General features: G+C 45.1%; 1 protein-coding gene across 2 annotated transcripts in view; it reads left to right on the top strand.

Moving 5' to 3' along the window:
• LOC130024777 (zinc finger protein 26) overlaps nucleotides 1-18,740 on the top strand; it is a 35,364-nt gene that overhangs the window by 2,036 nt on the left and 14,588 nt on the right. The window contains exon 1 of one of the 2 annotated variants that reach the window (XM_056115545.1): nucleotides 15,067-15,162. The exons of the other annotated variant lie outside the window; for it this stretch is intronic. Coding sequence (XP_055971520.1) covers nucleotides 15,130-15,162 — 33 coding nt within the window. The 5' untranslated portion in view covers nucleotides 15,067-15,129. Of the gene's footprint in view, nucleotides 1-15,066; nucleotides 15,163-18,740 lie in introns of those variants that run through there. 2 annotated transcript variants of the gene reach the window in all.

The raw sequence follows: 18,740 nt of genomic DNA, 5'->3' as shown, positions 1-18,740 counted from the left end.
CCCTTTCTCGCCACATCCAAGCCAATACCGGTTGCTTTTGTTCTATTGGATGTGGGCCAGTCTCTGTAGTCTCACACCACCAATTTGGTTTCTCGATTTCTTTTATTGGAATCTGAACCAGCATCTATGTATGTACCTGTAGGTAGAAAGTTCCTCACTGTTACCCATGACACCAGTGTATTTTCACTGCATCTCCTTCCAGGAATAAAGTGTAAATCATTCTAGTTGTCTGAACTGTGCTTTTCATTGAGCATCTGGTTTTACTTATGTCACAGCAAAGTTAATTTCACTGTGAACAAAACTACTGTTGTTCAAATTATAAAAACAAGACGTTTTCATGGCACACCTGAGTTCACAAAATAAAATGTAGGGGCTGCCGCTGCTGCTTCTACTGCTGCTGCGATGCATGTGCGTTTGGTGGCCCAGAGCCACCTCCCCCCCCCTCAGGCTCCCCAGCAAAGAGACCAGGAGATGGGGGGAACCACAGCCTAATGGTAAAAATGGCCCGTTTAATGTAGAGCTTCTAGTATACTTATAGAACATCTCAGCGGGGATTGAGGTAAGGACATAGCTGTGATTGATAATTTTCATAGATAAAGTATGAAATTCTCTTTTGGGAAAATTAAAGCAAGGAGATACTCTGTCTCCCAGGGACATCTACATTGCTTTTATCTTTCCCTCTAGTGGTATAAGTTATCAATACTTGCAATTGTTTGGATACACACAGTAAGAGACAAAGATCCCAACACTTCCTTCTTTGGGTTCTGAATTCAAGCAAAGCTTTTAGCTTAAATCCCAGACTAAATTCTCAGGCCAGTTCAGCTTGTCCTTCCCCATGGGGGTTCAATCTCTTAATTCATGACAGCTTGCATCAAGATCATGCATTCATGCTTTCTAGAATGTCCCATTTTAATGCTGGGGTAGCTTTGCCACTCGTCCCGGGTCCATCCCAGTCCCATGGTGGGACCTCCCTTTTGGGGTGTTAGGAACGAGAGCAACTGAAGCCTGAGTCAAGTAATTATGACCAGTCATTATATCCAGGGATAGATTTCAGAGTCAGTCAACTCTCAGATATCAGGAACATAGCATTAATGGTCTTTCTGTGTTTAGCTAAAGAATATTGCTCTATAGTAAAATATATAAAGGTTATAGGGGAAATACAAAAGCAGGTACCAATACACAGCACTTCAAACACAAAGCAGTACAAATACAAACTTCAGAATTACCAAAAAGTTTTGGCTTATAAGTAATCAAGACTGACTTGAGAAACTGTTACAATGAGAAGTAAAATACAAAGGAAAGGTTCAAGATAGAATTTAACTAACTTAGGGATTTTAGCAAGAGCAAGGTAAGATTCTCTGGTAGAAGGAAAGGGGGCAGTTCGCTGATGAAGACTAAAGCACTTAGGGTTAATATCCAACACAAAGAAAAGGTTAAAGATTAACTAAATTAGGGATTCTAGCAAGGGCAGGACAAGCTTCTCTGGGAGGAGGAAAAAGGGCAATTCACTGATGAAGGCTAAAACACTTAGGATTAATATCCAACATAGGTGTAGAAAACAGACCCCAAAATAGAACTGCCTTAATTACATTCCTCTGACACATTTGAAGCATATGATTACTGTACTTGCACAATTGGCTAACCTCCTTCACATTATGTGAAAAATCGTTAGTTTTATTAAGTGAGTTTTAAATTGAAATGTACATGATACCATTTTCAAGATCAGGTTGTATATGTTTTGACAAATGTGTAATTTTGTACCCACTACAGTAAAACCTACTAGCTTTTCAGTATTTGAATTTTCTAGTTAAATTTTCCAAAACTTTAAACAGTGTATATATGTAGTTGTCTTTGGGAATGGGCCAAATTACAGCTAATGATTTATTGTTCTAAAGCAAGAGGGTTTAAGGCTGTTGTGTTAGCACAAATGATAGGATATTTGCCTTGGAAGCAGCCAACTGGCCAGCTTCGCTGCTCAGCATCCCATATGGTCCCCCAAGCACCACCAGGAGTAATTTCTGAGTGCAGAGCCAGGCATACACCTGAGCACTGCTGGATGCGGTTCCCCCAACCACTGCCCCCCCCCCCCCCAAAAAAAAAGCAAGAGGGCTAAAAGGGAGGTGAAAAAGTGACAGATGTGGATGATCCTAAAAGAAAGGGAGCATTGGGTAAAATTGGGCCCACAGTCCCATAGAGGACAAAGGATGAGACAGAAGGAGGAGAGAAGCAGCTTCTTTGGTTTGTGGATCTGAATAGGGGGACCCAGGCTACAGTAGGAAGGAGCAGTTTCTAGGGAGTGGGTCTACTGTCGGAGTACTACTGCATGGTCCTCTGAGCACTGCTGGGAACAACTGCTGAAAACTGACTGATCTACCACTGGGTGTGGCCCCCAAACAACAATTCCCCCCCCCCCACTCCTACATAACAGATTTCTTGGTTTCAGGACACAGCATATATAGCATATTGTAGGATGACATTGCTTTGTCCTTTCTCCAGAAGGAGCTTAGGTTTATCAGGTTACACCCATCACAGTCCTCCCGAGTCACTCCCATTCCTTCATTTACCTGTAACCACTTCTCTATGCTCTCTTCCCCAACCAGTTAATCAGCTTTTTCCCCTAATCAGAATCTGTTGGTTTGTAAGGTCAGATCCTTTTAGGACACTGAAATTGTATTGTAAGTTAATATTTCCTTTCTCCTCTCCATATGTCTTTTGAATAGTTTACTTTAAAGCAATGCCCTTTTTGTATAGATACAGGAAGACTGTAGGATAACATTGCTTTGTTCTTTCTCCCTTTCTCCACAAGGAGCTTAGGTTTATCTGATTACACCCATCACAGTGCTCCTGAGGCACTTCCATTCCATTGTGTTTATCTGTAAATTCTTCCCTATGCTCTCCTCCCCAACCAGTTAATCAGCTTTTCCCCTAATCAGACTCTGTTAACTTATAAGGTTAGATTCCTCAGAAATCTATGATTTTATATGTATGAGTGAAATATTGCCTTTCTCCTCTCCTTATGTCTTTTGAACAGTTTACTTTAAAGCAATGCCCTTTTTGTATAGATACAGGAAGACCATTAACATTATGCTTTGTGACCTGGGTTTAAAGTACAGTAACAATGAAAAACTCTGGGCTGGAGTGATGCCTCAGTGTGCTGGAGCACAGGTTTAGCATGCTAGATCCAGGATTTGATCCCTGATACCCCAGTTACCCATAAATAACACCAGGAATAGAGGAACAACCCTCTAAGTACTATCACTGTGGCATGTGCACTCACATGCACATACCCCCCCCCCCACAATTTCATGCCACAGTCCTGGGTCAACTCTATAAATATTTATGAGCTTAAAGCAGATATCTAAGTTGTATTTTTAAAAACTGTGTCTCAGAAGTGCTCACCTATCATCAAATATGTGAGATTTAATGGTTTTAACCTCATTATTACCCCAAAAGTTCCAGTGTGGGGGGCTGGAGCGATAGCACAGTGGGTAGGGCATTTGCCTTGCATGCGGCCAACCCAAGTTCGATTCCTAGCATTCCATATGGTCCCCTGAGCACCACCAGGAGTAACTCCTGCGTGCATGAGCCAGGAGTAACCCCTGTGCATAGCCAGGTGTGACCCAAAAAACAAAAAACAAAAAAAAAAACAACAAAACTTTCAATGTGGGATTTCTTCATCTATTATCCATATCTTTTCTCCATGCTTCAGCTTGAAAACTGCATCAGAACTGATCATATGATAACCTTTTAATGGGAAAACATAGAGGACTTGGACCCAATTGCTTGGGTTGTGGACTTCTAGATAAGATTATTTTATATCGAGCAGATGAATTTAAATTTGGGGGGGCGTATAGAAATAAAAAGATTTTTTACATTTGCAACTGAAATCCAACATTAGTAAACATCTTAAAGGTTATTTGACATACACTGCACGGTCACGGTCCTCCCGTGACCCAAGCTCATAAATCGTTATTGATTTGCTCGAGCGGGCCCAGTAACGTCTCCATCGTGAGACTTGTTATTACTGTGTTTGGCATATTGAATACATCACAGGTAGCTTGCCAGGCTTTGCCATGCGGGCAAGATACTCTTGGTAGCTTGCCGGGCTCTTCGAGAGGGGCGGAGGAATCGAACCTGGCAAACGCCCTACCGCTGTGCTATCACTCCAGCCTGACATATAGTGCATTACATAAAAATACACACACACACACACACACATATATATACATATATATATATATATCTTAGTGAAGTCAGATGGGGCTGGAACAATAGCACAGCGGTAGGGCGTTTGCCTTGCACGCAGCCAACATGGCCGACCCGAGTTCGATTCCTCCGCCCCTCTCGGAGAGCCCGGCAAGCTACCGAGAGTATCTCGCCCGCAAGGCAGAGCCTGGCAAGCTACCCGTGATGTATTCGATATGCCAAATACAGTAACAACAACAACAACAAAAAGTCTCCAATGGAGACATTACTGGGCACGCTCGAGCAAATCGATGAACAATGGGAGGACAGTGAAGTCAGATAGTTTTTATTGAATGAAACTTAGAAAGATGTGAGAAGAAGGAAAGCAATATGTGTTCAAGAGAGAACATGCACTTCAAAGAGCAAGCAAGCAAAGACACATAGAGACAAGCAAGCAAGATACATGTTCAAGGGAGAACACGGGCTTGAGAGCAAGCCTACATAACAGTATTTTTACTGGAGAGTTAGGATCACTTCATGTAGTGATCCTGGTTTGTTTCCCCACAACACATATATCCTCCAAACATGGCTATGAGTGATCCTTGAGTACACAGCCATGAGTAAACCCCTGAGAACTGCAAGGTATGACCCTCAAAAGCTCCCTGCCGGAAACCCCCCCCCCCAAATACTCTTACCCAAGAAAATGAGATTGCTATAGTTCTCCAACATCACATCTCTGTACAAGTTCTTTTGATTAGGATTAAGTAGTTGCCACTCCTCTGCTGTGAAATCCACAACCACGTCCTCAAATGTTATCTAGAAAAGCACAGTCCTTCCTTATTATATCTGAGCAATGTTCATTTTAGAATAAAGGCTTTCTTCTCTATGTTGTTATTCTCAACCTGCAGACACAGGCTGATTTCACTGTAACTAGAGGAATAGGAATAGGGAGTAAAAAGGAACTCTGGAGGTGAAGCAGGAACAGGGAGAAAAAAGAAACTGGGGGTGAGGAAGGGCCGGAATGTTTTTATTGAAAACTCCCAAATTCAGATTCTCAACACCTCTACAGAGCTGAGGCTTAGTCAGAATACCAGAGACAATCTCTGCCCCAAGTGAAAATACTAGTGCTACCACTATGCTTACAAACCATAATGGAGAACAACTGTTGGCGAGTGAACAGTAAGAGACAACACATTAGGAAAGTAGTAAGAGACATACTCTGGAGCTAGCACAAAGGGAAATTGAAGACCAAGGAAAAGCACAAAAAAAAAAAGTGGTATTATGAGTCAGAAAATTAGTGAGGATGAGGATGTCTTGGATAGGATTACACTATAAATCCTTTTGGCCTAATTGACTTTTCTGGGCAGTATCAGGAATGGAACCCAGGGCCTCATATATTCAAGGAATGTTCTAACTGACATTTCTAGAGCACTTTATCCAGCTTAATAAACTAGTTGAATAACCATTCTTTCCTGTAAACATGAAAAATTTATCAAATTAAAACATTCTAAGTTATAAAATAACCCATAACAAGTTGAAAAGAAATTGAAGTGCATTCTTTTTTCCCATTTTAGATTTTCGGCTATACTTGGCTGTTTTTAGGGCTTACTCCTGGTGGGATTCTGGGAACCATATGGCATGCAGAGACAGAATCCAGGTTTGTTGTGTTCAAGGAGAGTGCCCTAATTACTATATCTCTCCAGCCCCTTTCAGTTCATTTTAAGTCATAACAAAATAATTATAAGATACATTAAAAATTTTTAAATATTTGGAAATTAAACTATGAGAAAAACTGAATATCAAAGGAAAAATTACAGTAATATTCTAAACTAAAATATGAAAAGATTGGGTCAGATAGATAGTACACTTGCTTTGCACACACCCTACCTGGGTTCAAACTCTGGGACCACATAAGTCCCTTGAACACAGCCTGGTTAGTATACCAAAACCTGTAATATAAAGTTAAAGCAAAGGGGCTGGAGCAATAGTACAGCGGGTAGGGCGTTTGCCTTGCATGCAGCCAACCCGGGTTCGATTCCCAGCATCCCATATGGTCCCCCAAGCACCGCCAGGAGTAATTTCTGAGTGCAGAGCCAGGAGTAACCTCTGAGCATCGCTGGGTGTGACCCAAAAAGCAAAAATAAAATAAAGTTAAAGCAAAGACTAAAGAAAAATTTAGAGTGTAAGTATTAGAAAAGGAAAAGACGTAAGATTGGCACTTTAAATTTTTTCCTTTGATGAACTAGAAAGGGCAAACTAAACCTAACACATGTGGGTGGAAAGAAATAAGAAAGGTCAGTGTACAATCTGGGAGAACACAAGGTAAAAATAAACCAAAGAGGCATATAGGTCTCTCTTGAAAAGTTGAAAAAATTGATCAACCAACCAACCAAAGGAAATCAGAAAGAAGACAGAGGCATTGGGATTACTCAGTGTCAGAGAATCTATCTGCGGGCATGAATTTGATCTTCAGTAGCATCCCAGATACCTAGTATGATCCAAGTGTCACTGCCATTTGTGATCCCAGAGAGGCAGGAACCACTTCTGGGCACAGAGCCAGGAATAGAGTTCTTGAGCACCAGTGGATGTAACCCTGTGGTCCTTCTCTCTCCAATCCCCACTGGGAAAAAAAAAAATCTCAGACCAGGATGGTTTTATTAGTGAATTCTACCAGTCATTTAAGGGAAAAAATTACGCCAATTAAAACGAAATCTAGTCCAGGGACCAGGGAGATAGCTGTGGCAGGTAAGGTGCTTGCCTTGTACACAGCCCACCTGGGTTTGATCCCAGGCAACACATATGGTTCCCCAGGCATCACTAGGAGTGATTCCTGAACAGAGCCTGGAGTATGACTCATAACTTACATTGAGGACCACTTTATGAAATAGCCGTAGGAAATACATTTGTTAGAGGGATTATGTATTATAAGATTTCTGTTTAGGACTTTGTCCTCTATATAATCTACATAAATAGCTATCAAATATTTTTTTCATTGCACTTATCAGGAAATATTTGCTTCTAGTCATTAGCCTGGTTTTTCCTTCACTCCTATTGGTGCTTGGAGAACCAAATGTGGTGCTGGGGATCAAACAAGGCAAGCACCTTACCGCTGTACTATTTCTCTAGCCCAGGACCTAATTTTTTCTGGATCACACCCAGCAATGCTCAGGGGTGACTCCTGGCTCTGCACTCAGGATTTACTCTTGGCTGTGCTCAGGGGAACCATATGGAATACCAGGGATAGAACCTGGGTTCTATTCAAGTACGCCCACTGTACTTTCACTGTCCCCCAAGACCTAATTTTTAATATAGCTAGGATCCAATTTTAAATATGATTTCTTTGGTTTGATTCTCTAATTTGCTGTGGTTTTTTCTTTTTTTTTTTTTTTTTTTGATCACACCCAGCAGAGCTCAGGGCTTAATCCTGGCTTTGTGCTCAGGGATCATTCCCATTGGAGCTCACAGTACCCTATACTGTGTCATGGAATGAATCCAGTGTGGCTGTGTGCAAGACAAATGCTTTATCTACTGTATGATCTCTATGGCTCCTCTGTATAATCCACTTGAAATATCTTGACAACTTTCCCAAGCTTGTATTTTCTATGACTTTTAAGACCTTCCTGATTGGTGGCAGATTCCTATAAGCCTTATCAGATTCACAGGATAAAAACTGCTGGAGGACCAATAACTTACTTGTGACTTCATCATTTCTTATGTCTCCTTGGAGACTGCTGTTCTGTGATTTGTCTCTGTGCTGAGGCCCTGGAAGAAGGGCTGTGGTCAAAGGTCACTCCTAATCCTGAGACCTTTTCTTTCTTATCTCATTTGAGTTGTCTGTTCCTGAGAATGATGCCTGAGGATGCGGTGGGAATTTTATTTTATATGAGGTAATTAACCTGGGAACCTAAATCTTGGTCTCTCTTAACTGGGAACTTAGAAAACTTGTTTATAGAATCACTTAAAAGTCTAAATGCGTAAGAAATAGAATGTGGAATGAGCTCCTGGCTTGTCTCAGTTGTGGTTGACTGTCTCTGTGACAGGTCTGTACCATATGTTGCTTTTTGTAGCCTAAAATCCCTGTTACTTTACTAACTCAATTACCCACACTGGGGCGGGGGGTTGGGTGGGGGCGGGGAACATCACTATGCCAACCAGCTCAGCAGATAGATCATTAAGGTCTAGAAATACATCCCTGGTTTACTCATTCTGTAGCAGTATTTCCTTAGGGTGATTAAATAAAATGATTTGTATAGATGCTAGAGAACATAACTTCCAAGGCAGGTCAAGAAACAAAAGGACTTTTAGGTCAAGATGATGGAGTAGCATAGGTTGCTGGCTCTCATTTCAGAATCAGTCCTGGAGCAAAAGAAGAGCAAAACTGAAGAGACAAAGAGAGAAGAAAGGCACCAGCCATAGAGTCGGGCTGGGGGAGGAGGGGAGGTGAAGGGAGAGAAACTAGGAACACCAGTGCTGGGAAATGTGTAATGGTGGAGGAATGGGTATTAGAACACTGTATGATTGAAATCTGATCATGAACAGCTTTGCAAGGGTCTATCTCACAGTGATTAAATTAAAACAAAACAAAACAAAAAGCAAAACTGAGGGCCAGGGATATGGCTCAGAGAGTTGGTGCACATGTTTTGCACACAGGAGTCCCAGATCTGATCCTAGCATCAGTGGTACCTGCACACAGATGGTAGTGCCCTTACCTCCCTACTCCCTACCCCACCCCAACACAAAAAGAACAAATTAGAGGAGCTACTAGAAATAGTACAAAGAGGAAGAGGAGAGGGCCTTGAGGAGAAGTGAGGCTTTGGTGAGGTTGATTTCAATGTGGTTTTACTCCATGGCACAAGGTTTTGAGTGGAAACCTCCCAGTGCTGCTTAGGTGGTCCAGGGGCCCCTACTGGTGGTTCTCAGCCAACCATGCCTGCAGTTTAGTGCTAGAGTCCAAGAGTTCAGTGCTGCTTGAGCCCTGTAATGTCAGCAACCACCATAACATGCTGGTATGCTCAGCAGCTTCCATAGCTACAGCCAGTCACTCTCAGGGAGCCACATGATAACCTTCTAATCCCTATGCCATTTCCACTGCAATAGCACAGCGGGTAGGGCGTTTGCCTTACAAGCGGCCAACATGGCCGACCCGAGTTCGATTCCTCCGCCCCTCTCGGAGAGCCCGGCAAGCTACCGAGAGTATTCGATATGCCAGACACAGTAACAACAAAGTCTCCAATGGAGACGTTACTGGGCCCGCTCGAGCAAATCGACGATCAACGGGAGGGCCTTTACCTTTTACCTAAGGTGACCTTTTATGTCATTTTTTTTCTCAGCTCAGATTGAGACAAATCCTGCCTGTGTTTCCCCTTAGAAATCAGCAGAATCACCCAAGTCACAGGTTTCTAAGGATAATAATGGTGCAGACAATCCTGAGTTCAGGACTTGTGGAGATCACAGAGACAGCCCAGCATCATTTGGGCATTTTTTCATCTCCCACATCCTCCAGTATCTTAGGGCTAGCAGGTGGCCACTTCTGCACCAGAATCCAACTTGTAATACTACCTCTGGTGGTAAAAATAAAAGAAGCCTGTTTTCCTTTGGATAAAGAAGACTAGCCAACATGATTTCACTCCAGTTATTTAGAAGGAATATAACTAAAAGGTGAATTTAGGAGCTGGAGCAATCGTGCAGGGGTTAGGGTGCTTGCCTTGCACACGGCCAACCTAGGTTCAATTCCCAGGTCCCCTGAGCACTGCCAGGAGTAATTCCTGAACGCAAAGCCAGGAGTAACCCCTGTACATTGCCAGGTGTGACCCAAAAAGCAAAAAAAAGGTGAATTTGGATTAATTCCATGTCACAGTCATTTACTGTGACATGAGAAGTCATTTACTGTGACATGAGAAGAATGCAGTGGGCTCCATTTATCTGTTTGTAATACCTCCCTGTCTTTGAAATGTCTTTAGCAGATTGTCTGTGATGCTCATCACATCTGCTTTAATTGCAATAAGTTTTTACTGCTCTTCTATTGTAGAAAAGTTTTCTGGGTAGACAGAGTATGGTTTTAATTACTGTTTCGAATTTGAGGCCAAACAATTAGATAACCGAGTACAACCAATATAATAATTTTGTTTGTATTCTGGGATCATTCCCAGCATATCACTAGGACCAACCCAGTGCTTGGGGCCACCAGGTCTACATTCAGGGGTGGCTATAAAGCCATGGGTTGCCAAGGATCAAACTCATGGTCTTCATAGGCAGACATGTGTTTAAAGCCCTTTGCGCTGTATCCCTGGCCCTATTTTTAAAACCTGTTTTAATTTTTGTGGTTAAACCTGGTGGTTCTCGGGGAAACTCCTGGTTCTGTGCTTGGGGGTCATTTCCCAGTGGTTCTGGTGGTACCATACAGTGTCAGGGATTGGCCACATACAAGGTCAGTTTCTGATACCTTCTCCTATCTTTCTGGACTCTAAAATCTTTTCCTGTGATCATATATGGGGACCAGAGAGATAGCACTTGCTATGCATACAGCCGACCCAGGTTCAATCCATAGCACCACATATAGTGTCTTGATCCCCACCAAACGTGGGTCCTAAATGTAGAGCCAAGGGTAAAGCTATGAGCACAGCTGGGTATGGCCCAAAAACAGTAAGAAAATAATAGAATAAAATGATTCATACATGGTTGGGACTAGAGAGATAGCACAAGGCTTAAGGCATGAGGTGATCCTTGTATGAGGTGATCCCTCCCCATTCTAATCTTGACACTGCATTTGGTCTCCTGAGCCCTGATGGGAGTGAGCCCTGGGCAGAGAACCAGAAGTAAGCTTTGAGCACCACTGTGGTGTGGTCCACAAACAAACAAAATTACAAAAAAAATTATTAGACATAACAGGTATCATTTTAGGCAAAATTATTGGAACAGATAGCAAGATTTTAAAAATGTACATCTTGATGCACATGAACACTTATACACTGTTTTCACGGCTCACGGACCAGGCCACTCATTCAATCAAACAAGTAATCAAAGCTAAGCACCTTAGAAGCACAGTCACAAAGGGATGTTATTTCATAGGAATATGCCTGAAAGGAAATGTCTGGGGGAAGGATGGCGGAAAGCATGCAGTAAATTGTGGGAAAGGGGGACAGAAATCCCACTTTACAGAGCAATTGTGCCAACTGAGCTTTATGTAGTGTTTTCAGTTTATTTCTGTTGTCTAGTAAAGTTGCTGAGAACCTCAAGTCTTGGATCTCTTGGCTTAGTCTCCACACACAAGTAGCTGGCAGGCTCACTAGGAAGACTGGACATGGTGAACAGGTCAATGGGCATTTTCCCAGAAAACAATCTGAGCAATTTCACACTAGCAACTGCAGAATATTCTCCCAGCTCTTCACTCCTGTGATATACTATTCTCCAGCCCACATTCCGTTCACTCTTCAGCAGTTCTTCCTAATCATCACACTGAAAGAGCCTCCAGCTCGACACAAACATTAATTAATACCTCTGGTCCTCCAGTGTGTCCAGTTACAGCCCCCACTGTCCATTCATTCAAAAATCCAACAAGGCCGCCATCAATTTTTATCTAGACTCGTCACAGACACATATACACATACTCCAAGACCTCATTACAAGATCCCTAAATGCAGACCTCGATCACTCACCAGCCCAGGCCATTCCATCATTCCCATTCACTCAAAAAGTTGTGATTAACTGTCAGATGCAAAGCAAAAGCAGACTAGGGAAAGATTTTACCCAAAAGTAATGTGGGGATTAGGGAGATCCTACAATAAGGAAAACACATGGCCCTAAAAGGAGCAAGCACCTTTGCAAGGCAAAAGAAAATTTTATTTTCTACAAAGGGGTAAACAGATAGGAGGAACCAAGTGCACAGATGTGGGGCTGAGGATGAAAGGATGCTCAGTAAGATGGGAGAACACTTTATCTATGTGAGTTTGTTCTCAGGTGACCTGAAGCTCTTAGGCTAAGTGGTTCATTTTTTTTTCTTTTGCTTTTTGGGTCACACCCAGCGATGCTCAGGGGTTACTCCTGGCTCTGCACTCAGGAATTACTCCTGGCGGTGCTCGGGGGACCATATGGGATGCCAGGTATCGAACCCAGGTGGGTCCCGTGCAAGGCAAATGCCTTACCCGCTGTACTATCGCTCTGGCCCCTTGGCTAAAATTTAGTTCATGATTTTGCTCCACTTCATCAGCAGAGGCAAGCAGAAGCACTAACCACTCATGAATCAAACAATGAGAGCTTGTAGGGTGAGTTCTTTGCCTGTCATGAGTCAACAAGGGAGCACGTTTGAGTCTTGCCACACTGGGAGCAGAGCTCTTTAAGGCCTTTCCTTGAACTCTGGAGGGCACAGTTCTTTTTAACTTTCCTGTTTCCTAGGGAAAGCCCAGGGCCGAGATAAATTTCCAACACTGTTGTAACTGCCCTTTATTTAAAATATTCAGTCTAGTAGGCCGGAGAAATAGTATAGCGGAGAAGTGCTAGCCTTGAACACGACAGATCTGGTTTCGATCCCAGGGACCACATAGAGTTGAGCCCCTCCAGGAGTATCCCGGAGTGCAGAGTGAGGAGCAAGTCCTGAGCACCACAGGTTGTGGCTCTAAAACCAATACATACATTTAGTCAAACGAGTCTGAGCCCCTTGCATGCTCCCCAAACACACCTGCATAAGGTGTTACCATTCCACTAGTGACAGTCAAACCCAAATGCATTCATAGTGATGTAGGCAGGTAGATAGGGAAAGGCTCTCTGCAATGAAACAAAGTCTCATAGAAGAAGAATCTAGGACTGACCCACCCTGTGGACACAGAGAATAAAGACTTGATAAGACCATCCCCAGACCCTGAAGATATGGGCCTCCACCCCATGAAATTCTCCTTTCCGAAAACCCCCTTTCTATCCGGTTAACTCCAGCGACCCAGCCCCAAGGAGGTTCCAGGACATTCCAAGTCAGAAGATTCTCGAACCCCCTTTCAATCCGGTTAACTCCAGCGACCAAGCCCCAAGGAGATTCCAGAACATTCTGAGTCAGAAGGATCTATAAGAGCCAGCTCGAGAGCCCACTTGGGGCTCTCTCCACCCTCGGAGAAGCCCGCGTTCCGTCTGGACGCGTTACTCTCTCTCTCTTACTATCTGCTTATCTCTTTCTCTCCCTTTCCAAAAGCCTCCAAATAAAACCTGTTACTTCACTGCTCCTCTACTCCTGAAATTCTTTTCTGCGAGCGAGACAAGAACCCTAGAAACCCCGGGTAAGGCTTGGGACTGGTCTCTCCTTTCCTGCAAAGAGCGAATTCTCACCCCAACTTGAGTCCATGGCTCCCCTAGCAATTTGGTGGCGGGGATGAACTCCCGTGCCGAGAAGATCAAGGGGACTTTAGGTGTGGCTTGACGGCCACCTTGTGGGGCTGGCGGGGCTTAGGCCCGTGCCGAGCAGGTGCTCACTGAAGACTTCACCGGTCCTAGCCTACCCAGTAACCCTGGGTCCCGAGTGGCAGAGGCGGGTGGGGAGAAAGTGACTGTCTTTCTCCTCCCCGCTTCACATAAGTCACCCGTGGGGCCCACTGACATCAATAGCAATTATAACAAGTCCTGGTTGGTCCCACAAGTAAGCGGACCCTCTTGTGTGAACTGAAGGCGATCTCCAAAGGCAGGCTCTGGGGATCCCTACCTCCCTGCCCAGTCCCCAAACTTGGCAAATGTAAAAACGTCCAAAAGCTTTTTGCAGCTCACCAGAAACTCTCACCACCCTCTGATCCTGTCTACTGTCTTCACAACCTCTCTTCCCCTTCCAAGTCCTAAGTCACTGATTTCACACTCTCCACTGTCTCGACCCTCGAGTGTGCCCAACCCAACCAATTCCAAAGTCTCCCCACCATCAACGCGCACCCACCGCCGGGGCTTGGAACCTCAAGACTCCGGACTCCTTGCGCGTCCCGCCCCGAACACCTCAGCCCCTCGGGCTCCAGCCCTGCGCCCCGGCTCTGACAGCAATCACCGCATGCGCGCGAGTCGCGCTCTAGGGCCTTCTAGGCCTGAAGTTTCGGTGGCAGCTGGACCGGGAGGACCCGTTGCTCCGCCCACCTCACGCCCGGGATCGGCGCCGGCGCGCGCACGTGAGCCCGGCCGCGGAGGACTACATTTCCCAGAATGCCCCACGCGCCCGGACGCCGGCGCCGGAGCGCGCGAGGCTGCCGCCCCTGAGTGAACGCTTCGGCAGCCTCCGCGGCCGCACTGCGTGCTTCAGGAGCTGTGCTGCGTTCCCGAGATGTATTTGTGGGTGACCCTTTGTTTGCCACAAAGGAAAAATAGTATTTCTTCCACTTTGGGTCATAAAGCATTGACTACGCCAGGGACTTCGTGGGCGCTGTCGCGTTTCGGGGTCTCTCGTGGCCGCCACGCTCCCTCGCCTCAGAGCCACGCCCGCTCCGGGTGCCCTCGGGTAGGATCCTTGGAGGCGACATTCCCTGCCGCGCCGCCCCGCGGTAACCATGACGCACTTCCGCCTGCGCCTCACCGCGGCCGTGTTGGGAAATGCACCCGCAGGGTTACTTCCGGCCTGGCCGCAGGACGGGGACTGGGCGAGGTCGGGTCTCTAGTTCACGTCCGTGACTCTGGCTCCGGTGGAGGCGTGCAACTATCTCGGCGTCCAGGCCAGGTCTTGGCCAGCTGAACCTCCTACAGACGGTTCTGGGCGTAGGCGGAAACCTACACGGCCTCGGCTCTGCCGCATCACAAAACGCTCCGACCTGGTCTGCGCTGGCCTGGACGCCACGTCCCTGCAAGGCCACCCCGCATGCTCTGTGTTTGCTACTCGCGAACCCTCTTTCTGGGGTCCAGGGATAGCCGGGGTGGGCGGGTGGAAGGTTGAACAAGATCCTCACGGTTCTGTTCGCAGCCCGAGAGCGCTGTCGTTTTTGCACGAAACAGCGCAGGATGGGCACCAGGCTGCGCACGTCTTCGTGCTGGGTAAGTGGGGACATCGTCAAGATTAAAGGCCGACTCGGCACCGAGTGTGACCGTGCTCATTCATCCCTTCTCGGTCACATACACCTCCTGGACTCCCAGCATTCCCTGTCCTACAGCCCGTATAGTTCACAGTTGCGTCCTCTACGCTCAAGGAAACTAAGACCCTGGTTTAGGGATGCCTGCTTTATCTGTCAGTGTTACCATACATACACTTGTCGTTAGTTGTCTACAAAGCTTTAGGGTGTCTTTTAAGGGAAATCACCCTCTGTTCTCATGCTTATTGGTACTGTGCCCTATGTGTGCCGAGGTTGGCGGTGCAAAGATAAATCACGCACCTTACTTGGTTTAGTCCAGTGTTTCTTAATCCTGTTTCGTTCCTGTGTCCCCCTCACCCCTTCCTACCGGTTGTCCTCCCTATCCTCCCGCTGTCCCTGGCTCCCCATTTACACATTTTTCCCATGTCCCCTTTGGGATATCCTGGGGATCCTCAGAGAGCCCATATGGTCCCCAGTTAAGAAATGCTGGTTTATAGGAGAGGAGGGTAATCAAGTGATCACTGGCAGGAGCTTGAGTGTACAAGGTAAGAGGAGGTAACTGAAGAAGTGAGCCAGTGGACCACTTGGACCATGAAAGTGAGAGATGGAGTGAGCTAGTGGTGACTTCGGAGAGATTGCTGAATGTGTGACCTGTGGGGCATGCTGGTATATTTCCAGTCTTGGGAGCAGTGTTAGATAAGGTCTGTAGGAAAGGGACTCTGCAGTGAGGGAGCTGGGTCTGTGAATCAGGTAAGCATTAGCAACTGGAAACGTCCAGGTGAAGGCTTTCTCTGTAGTACAGACAGCTGACAAAGCACTTGAGACATGATTTGCACACAGGAGACTCCGGTTTTGTCTTTGTCACTGCCACTAAACTCCCTAAGGTTCCTGAGCACCACAGGATGTGGCCCCCAAACTGGAATGGGTCCTCTGTTAAGGGAAGCGCAGGGTGTGACTGGATAGAGCTCAGAAAAGGACTAAGAAGACTCCAGGAGAGGAAGAAAAGTTGGGTGTTTCCCCCCCATAAATTCGAGGGAAGAAATCTGAAGACCATGATGTGAAATTCCTCAAAGAACCATTCTATAGAAACAGTAAAGTGTTGTGGAATTCATGCCCAATTTAATCAGCTAATCAGTGGATGAATAAATAGCAGTACTCCATATCGAATACTCTCGGTAGCTTGCCCTCTCGGAGAGCCCGGCAAGCTACCGAGAGTATTCGATATGCCAGACACAGTAACAACAAAGTCTCCAATGGAGATGTTACTGGGCCCGCTCGAGCAAATCGACGATCAACGGGAGGGCCTTTACCTTTACCTTTTACCTACATAAAAAATAAATAAAAAGAATCATAAAAAAAGAAACAGTAAAGTGTTGAGTTGAGAATTTATTCTGTTTATCAATTTTTTCAGAGCAAAATTTTTTTTTAGAGTGCTGTAGATTGTCAGTTCTTTGTTTAGTTTGTTTTTGTGCCAGAGTCCTGGATCCTCAAGTCTTATGAGGCTGTATGCTCCAGGTTTGCGTCCGGGTTACTCCTGCTAGTCCTTGGAAGAGTTTGTGATACTGGGGATGAAACCTGGGCAAATCATGTGCTCAACCTGTTGAACCTCTCTCCACCCCTGATGGTTAATTCTTGTGAGGTGAAGGGAGTTGAAAACGGAATCACATGAGACTATTGACAGAGGATGGAAAAAATGGTTAGTAATTTTATGTGTTCAGATGTGGCATAGGGGCTGTCAAGTAGAAGGGATTTCACTGAAGTGAATGAGACAAAAAAACATTCACAGTATAAAATGAGAAAACATTTGTAACTAATAAAAATAGATAAAATGAGCATAGATGTGCAGATACAAAAATGACTTTAAAATAATTGAATAAGGAGTCGAGGGTGTAGTTAGCACTCAGTAGAGCACCTAACTTGCACATATGAGGTCCTAAGTTTTATCCCAAGCACCACACACCACACTAAAGGTTGTGAAATAGTGTTCATAGGTACCAGTTTGGTACGCTATTAGAAGAGGTGTCTGGGGAAGAGTGTTGTCTGCTAGGTATTGAACTTGTTTGTGTAGCTTGTGCATGTGTATTAAATGATCACATCTCATGACTTAGGTTTGTCAGGATAAACCAGGATGTCTCACATACAAAGCCAGTGCTCTTATCATTGAGCTATATCTGGGACCCTTATGTCCTTGTGGGGTTTTGTTTCTTATTTTGGTGTTTTTTTTTTTTAAAATAGGGACCACTCCTGGCAGGGCTCCGGTACTCTGATACCAAGGGATGCTTGGGGAACCATGTGGTAATGGGAATCAAACTCAGGGCTTTGCACTCTCCACCCTTTGAGCCATCTCCCTTGCCCATGTCCCCATTTTAGTGCTCTGGGACCATACAGTGACCAGGATCAAATCTGGTATTCCCTGTGTACAAAACATATGCTCCAGCCCTTTAGGCCATCTGCCAATTGGAGAAACCAGATCTGGAGGTAGTGTTTAAGCTGTGCCTAAAAGCTAGTTTGATGATAATGGGAAATTAGGGACTGGAGAAGAGAAAGCATCCCAAGTTTTGCACACAGCTAGATCGATGGCATTAATGGCCTGAAGAACCATTGAATGGGGCCAGAGAAGGTTGGGACTGAGGAAGATCTGTGGCTTAAGGAGACAAACTATAGGGCTGTGTAAGAGAAGTGAAGGATTGTGCTGGAGAATGCCTTAAGAGTTTAATTTGTGGAATTTTGGAGATAGTACAGCGGAAAAGGAGCTTGCCTTGCATATGGTCACATGTGACTCCTGAATACAAGAGTCAGGAGTAAGCCCTGAGCACAATCTAGTGTCCAAGTGTGCCCCTCAAACAAAAAAAGTTTATTTTGTTTTTTGTTTTGGGGCTCTACCATGCAGGACTTGGCTATTCCTGACAATGCTCCAGGAACCATCACTATCACTATCACCCCGTTGTTCATCGATTTCCTCGAGCAGGCCCACTAACATCTCCATTCGTCCCTGTCACATGCTAGTGTAGCCCGATGACATAGTCTTTCAGGGTCAGGGGAATGAGGGCCATCATTGTTACTGTTTTTGGCATATCGAGTATGCCACGGATAGCTTGCTAGGCTCTTGTCATATTGAACCTGCGCCTCCTGCATGCAGAACAATTGCTCTAGCCCTCTGAGCTCTTTTCAGCCCAGGAGTTTATTTTAACATTTTATCTTTTTGGGGGGGTTGGGGGAGCTGCACCCTGCATTACTCAGGAGCCCATGGAGTGATAGACATTGAGCCTGGGGTTACACTCCAGCTCTTTGAACTCAACTCAGCCCCTGTCTCATTGTTCACTTTGAAATAATTTGAAAACTGTAGAGAAGTTGCAAAATAGTTTGTTTTTGTTGGAATATAGCTCCAAATATTTTAGGCCTAACATTGGTTTGTCCTTTCCCCCTTGCCACAAGGAGCTTAGGTTCATTGAGTCACACCCATCACAATGCCCCCGAGTCACTCCCATTCCTTTCTTTATCTGTAACCACTTCTCTATGCTCTCCTCCCCAACCAGTTAATCA

The sequence above is a fragment of the Sorex fumeus genome, unplaced genomic scaffold (genome assembly GCF_029834395.1).
Source record: "Sorex fumeus unplaced genomic scaffold, SorFum_2.1 ptg000029l, whole genome shotgun sequence".
Classification (NCBI taxonomy): Eukaryota; Metazoa; Chordata; class Mammalia; order Eulipotyphla; family Soricidae; genus Sorex; species Sorex fumeus.
Note: the sequence above shows the minus strand (reverse complement) of the source record. Positions and strands in the feature narration are given on the sequence as shown.